Here is a 6,000-nt window from a genome sequence, read left to right on the forward strand (position 1 = left end):
ACACACACAGGCGTGCAGTAAACAAACACACTTATTCTCACGATGACACGGTCACATTATAGGCAATATTTACAGTACGAGGACAAGAGATCAGTCATATTTTCCGAGCCTGAGCTGTACCATCTGCAGGTTTAAGACTTCTCTGTAACTCATCACTGTGCACTGTGCTATAAATACATCTGTTGAAATCTAAAGACTGGAGTCCACTAGGGACGCAAGTGTATGAATTTAAATCCAGTAAAGCTATCAACAACGAGGACACGATGACAAAACAATAACAATACAATAAGAAACATATTGATTATGTGTGCTCATAGCTATGCGTGGAGTCAGGATTCTAGGGTTCATCAAGATCCATTTCAGCTTGTCAAAATTGACGTAATGTTTATTTAAAAATCAGGGTAGATAGAAGATTAAACACAGCGAGCAAGAGCTACAACTATCGCCCACATTCTATTAGTCATTTATTTACATTGGTCTCAATTATATGTATCCCTCTGCATTTTTCTAGCATTGTTTTGTACGTATTTTTTATTTTAAAATTCCATTACCAAAAGGCCTAGTAGATTGCCATATTTTGGAAATGTGGCATGTTTTCTACAGGATTCAGGTTTTTCACATTATTAAACATTTCACACATTAAAACATTCAACATATTCTCAACATATTCTTCGGCACAACGTACTGTGCTCTAACACAAATGCATGCAGACTCAAGCAGTGTGTGGGAGGTCATTGTGGTCAGTGTGTCGCTGAATCTGAGGTTAGCAGTGGCTAGAAGCCATGGTGGGCAGGAATTACAGGCTCCATTCTGCTACTATTACTGCTGCTGCTGCTACTATGGCTGCTACTGCAAAACCACAAAAGCATCCTTGAAGTATAAACAAAGAGAACATGTAATACGGGCTGGCCACTGACAATCACAGCAGAAGAGGAGAAAAAGTATGTATATATACAGGATTGGAGGAAGAAAAATGAAATGGCGTGAGACGATGAATGTAGGAACAAACCAAGAAAAGAGTGACAGATGTACAAAAGAGAAGGAAAATCAAAAGTTGGCGGCACAGAATTGCACAAGATGGAAAGAAATGACAACAGTAAAAATGAAAAAGAAAAACTAAAGCAAGAGCTTGAGATAAAACAATTAAAAAAAGACAAAAAAGCAAGAAAGAGCAAGTTTTCATGAAAGCAAAAATTAAAGAGAGAATGCAGCAGGGCAGCGCTGAATAAAGAAGGCACAGAGTTGTTTCTACCCTCACTGGGCAGCTGAGGTTTAGGGGGCACATGCTGTGAGAATGCATGTGTGCACAAACACACACACACACACACACACACCTCCCTATGGACCACCTCTCCGTTTTCACCAGACAACCAGACACATAAAGTATGACATACTGTTTTCTGCAGCACTCACCAATAAAATACAACACTAGTGTGAGCTTCGCTGGAATGCAAGAGGACAGCGGTGGAATAATGTATCACCATAGAAACCTCTGCTCATGTCTGAACCAAGCACACAAGAGCAGCACTGGAAATCTTGCAACAAACCATCATGTGACAAACCAACTTATCATGCAACAAGCAGTGACTGACTGTCTTATTCTTACAAAAAATGAGATTTTATGCTTTGTTTTCTGATTTGACTCAATCATCTCTGGACTCAAATACCAAACACAGTCCACACTGCACAGGCTGCTTGCTGGGTAACTGCTGTAGCTGCCACCGAGCAGCACAGTAACTCTGTCTTATGAGTCCTAGCGGCTGTGTTCCAGTCAGTCGGGATGATTTGAAGTCTCTGACAGTTTCTTTAATCCGAGTCCAGCAATTATTTTGAAGATGGTTTAACAATCTGTCAGTACCTCGAGATTAAAACTGAAGTTTTGTTAAGTCTTCCTCTTCCTGATATGTGTGATTTTCTTTGGACAGGGAATGAAATCACATACCTAAATGGCTCCCCCGCAAAGGACACTGACCATCTGTGTTATCAGCTAGACTTCGATATGAAACACCTTCCACTATTGAAAAACCATATAACTTCAAAAGGATAGTAGGGAGGAGGAATTCCTAAAGGAATGAAAAAAGCACATGTTCAAAGTGAACAGCTTTTGTTTGCCATGTTGAGTGTTTGGCCTTTCCCCCTCTCTCTCTTTCTCTCTCTCTCTCGCTCTCTCTCTGGGTGTGGGTGTGTGTGTGAGTGTGAGCCAGTCCCGATGGCCACTGGTTGGTGACATAAGAATGAACACAGGACTCTACTCTGTATCCAAGTCTTGTGAGCAATGTAACAGACCAACTGCCTCTACCACTGACATTTGCTGCCAGTCAGCCGGCAACTCACACGAGAGGAAAAAATGCAGCCGCTGCTAAAATGGCAAATACTTCTACCGCACGGCCGGCCGAATAAATGGCACCACGTCAGCAGTTAAACAGAACATTCCCCACATTCATCATTAGGTCGAATTTTTAAAGAAGAGCGCTACCTTCGGTGAGCTTTTCATCAGGGGATATGAGAGTAAGAGAGTGGGAAGGCAAGTAGCCAGCAAAGAACAGCCAGCGAGGTCCCATCATGACGTTACAGTATGGACACAGAAGAACTGTGTGCAAACTATTCAGCAAGGTTGCACTGGGTTTGCAGACAGAAACAGTTTATTCTTCTGCTAACTTTACTCCTTTTCTCTTCATGCATCTTCTCTTTTTCCATTTATTCTCCGCACTCAAGCTGTCACGCTAAAGATTGAGAGGGATTGGGACAACTAACATCTTCCTAAAGGCCTGAGAGTGTCGCCACAATTTCAAAAGCAGATACAGAACTAGACAGTTTTGGTTATATCATAGGAATTATTGTTGAGTTTTTTCCCCACTAAACATACACTTACACAACACATCACCTATTCCCCTTCACTCTCCTGCCTTCGAAACCCAAACTCTTTCCCCCACTGCTCTTTTTCTAACCTGCCAGCACACGGACCAGATGTGCAAATGTTTCTCCATGTTGCTATTCAAGCCCCTTTCCAAGAGAAAGGCAGAGTGAGGGGAGAGGAATATTTGACTTCACTCCACGGGAGACCAGTTTCATAAATTTTGGCGGCTAGACAACGGTGAAAAAGGTAGCTTGGCTGGCTTGGCCGAGGGAGAATGTTGACGGCATACCAAACAACATGATCCTAATGAGTTGGAAAATCCCTGGCCCTCCAGAGGACTGTCCAGATGCTACCGTCATGAGAAACGCTACTGTTTTATTGAATTCAGGCTCCCTCCCTTTCTTTAACAAGGGGCAAAATTTATTATTTGACCATTAAGGCATCCTAGAAGACATGAAGCGTAAAACCGTTTCAGAGTTAATTTGCCCTCGGGTGCAGGTCCAGTACCCCACACTGGGCACAAAACAAGTTGATCTTGCCAACGTGTCTCACATGAACATGTGTATTTGAAAGCCTTAGCTTTTGGATAAAGCTTAGGTTTTGGATATGCACTTGCAACCTTGGTCTGCAAGTCAAGTTGCCCATAGCTCACAAGCTGCTATCAGGTTGACTTGTTTTGGGCAAATCATTGTCTGGCACATGATGTGCTGAGCCCTGAGAAATAACAGTAAGTTTTTCCATAAAGAGTCAAATCACTAAAAGCTCTCGCCAGTTCTATATATCTGTCATGACAGTTTACTAGAGATGGGTATAAGGAACCAGTACTAAAGTTGTACCAGTTCCTGACAGGTCAGTACTGAAATATTGACATGGTCCTAGACTAATTTCGCTGCTATAAGTTTTTATGTAACGTTAATTCATTCTAACATAGCTGGCATTAAAAATTCTTAACCCTCGCCTAATGATGAAGCTGCTTGCGTCAGGTGATGACGTTTGACATTGTTGACTGCGTGTTTACATTCTGTGATCTCCAGTCATGGTGGACAGGGCTTAACGTTCAAATGTGTGGGCTCACTTTACTTAATTTACTAAAAAATGATACGTTCACTCACTAGATGATAATGCAACTAAATGCAATTTATGTAAAAAGGTTGTTACGTGTAAAGGAGGTAACTAAATACGTTAAGAAAAATAACTTTATTTTTTGCACCAAATTATGGAAAGTAGTATCAATAAGAGTATAGAGTACTGGTATAGATAAGCAGTATCAGTATCAATAAAATAAATAAAAGTTACTGGTACTGAGAGACTAGCTTTGGTTTTATAGAGAACTAAACAATGAAAGGACAGTAAATGTATTTTATGTAGAAAGGAAGATTTTAGTAACTCAACTATAATGATGATCACATTAACATCTAATACAATATTCTAAAAGAGACCGGAGATGTGTCTATGTTGTTCTTTTCTTTCGTTGCTTTATAACTAGTCTTGGCTAGAAATGATGCACTGAATGAGTTACTAATGGATACATTAATCACCTGTGTGGGTACTGTTTTATTTTGCCAAGTGACTGAGTTGCCATTGCAGACTTATAATTGTGACTCTATAATAACATCTGCATTATGAATACAGCTTAAAAAAACAAGGAGCCTCTTGCTATGTTCAGAATTCACAAACACATACTGTGCAATGGAAAAACGCTCTGATCTACCCGGTCCCAACTGTCGATACAAATGAATCTGAAAGCTGTGAAGACATGGGAAAAGTTAACGAGACGCTTTGTCTTCTGTCTCACTATTTTACCAGTTGTAAGACATTCCTTGCACATTAATTGCTATGCAACAGCTGCTCAGAGATCTGCGGAAAAAGACCCTGATCATTATCTCTCTCAAATATTTTTGAGAAGTCTGAGTAAAAAGCGCCAAGCTGTGATCAAGTCATTATGCTATAACTTTTAAAAAATATACAGTAAATATTCCGCTTTAACCTCTTTATTTATCTTCCTCACTACATTTTCTTTTGGTTTTCTTTATGAAAAGACACTAGTGTTAGTAGGTAAGTAGCCTTTTGTTGCTGCATTTACTAGCTTCGAGCTTGTTAGCTTTGTGCAGTCGCAGTTAAAGCGGCCTTGTTAAAAATAGAGAAACGTGTGAGTGAGTGTAGCTTTTCTAGTCCTAGTGTATCATGGTTGGCTGAGATTTTGACGTTTATGTCTGCTCTGTGATAGGCTGTTAGATCTATCAAATCGAGTAAAAAATGTGCAAGGTTTATCATCGTTATCGATATAAATTCATTGCAATCTAGTATTGAGAACGTTTTATCACCCAGCTCTAGAGGAAATTGCTGTAAAAGAACAGGTAAACTCAGTTAACTTTATTGGGATTTACTGTAGAACATGTTTTTCACCTGGAGTTTTGTAAACCTCATTGAGCAGATTCTCGCTGAGTGTCTGCGGGGCTCCGGACGCTACGCTGTGGGTCCAGCTCTGGCAGATCGCTTGCAACAAAAGCGTCTGAGCCCTTGTGGCCTGCACGGTGAAGTGGGGTAGTTCAAAAATACACTCAGTGGTGGGGACCGAAGACCTTTTGCTCCTGCAACAGAGGGACAGAGAAAGACAGGATTAGATCAGAGGATAATACATGGGGTGAAAGAGACACAGAGAGATTCAGGATATATTGACAATAAGAAATGAAAGAATGGAGAGTCGCGCATAAGCGCCAATATACACTGAATGAAACAGACACCGGTGGAAACAAATGGTTCACAACTTCCACGAATCCATCAATATCACATCGCAATATAAAACAGCTCATTGATAGCACGCGGGGCCAAATAGGTAGAACTACATTCCAACAGCAAATTGAAGAAGTACCAAGTTCAAGCCAAGCTTTCCTTAGTTACTTGGCAGGTAGATGCAGTTTGCCTCTTTGCCACCGACCCTTCTCTCCCCTCCGTCAAAACTGTGATGATGATTTATGTGAAGAGATGTACAGCCCAGAAACCTGAACCTGAAAAGAATCTCTACGCATTTAACATTTCATCTGTCTCCAAGAACAGTGTGGAGGGAGAGAGTCTGTGTGTGTGTGTGTGTGTGTGTGTGTGTGTGTATGACAAGCTGATGAGTTGAGCGTTCAGGGGGATGA

At 40.9% G+C, this 6,000-nt stretch overlaps 1 protein-coding gene across 3 annotated transcripts in view; it reads right to left on the reverse strand.

The window, feature by feature from the left end:
• Positions 1–6,000, reverse strand: part of LOC133984086 (intermembrane lipid transfer protein VPS13B-like) — a 325,432-nt gene that overhangs the window by 243,893 nt on the left and 75,539 nt on the right. For all 3 annotated transcript variants that reach the window (XM_062423340.1, XM_062423339.1, XM_062423341.1), the window contains exon 17: positions 5,264–5,448. In XM_062423340.1, the coding sequence (XP_062279324.1) occupies positions 5,264–5,448 (185 nt within the window). The remainder of the gene's footprint in view (positions 1–5,263; positions 5,449–6,000) is intronic.

Source organism: Scomber scombrus, chromosome 7 (genome assembly GCF_963691925.1).
Source record: "Scomber scombrus chromosome 7, fScoSco1.1, whole genome shotgun sequence".
Taxonomy (NCBI): domain Eukaryota; kingdom Metazoa; phylum Chordata; class Actinopteri; order Scombriformes; family Scombridae; genus Scomber; species Scomber scombrus.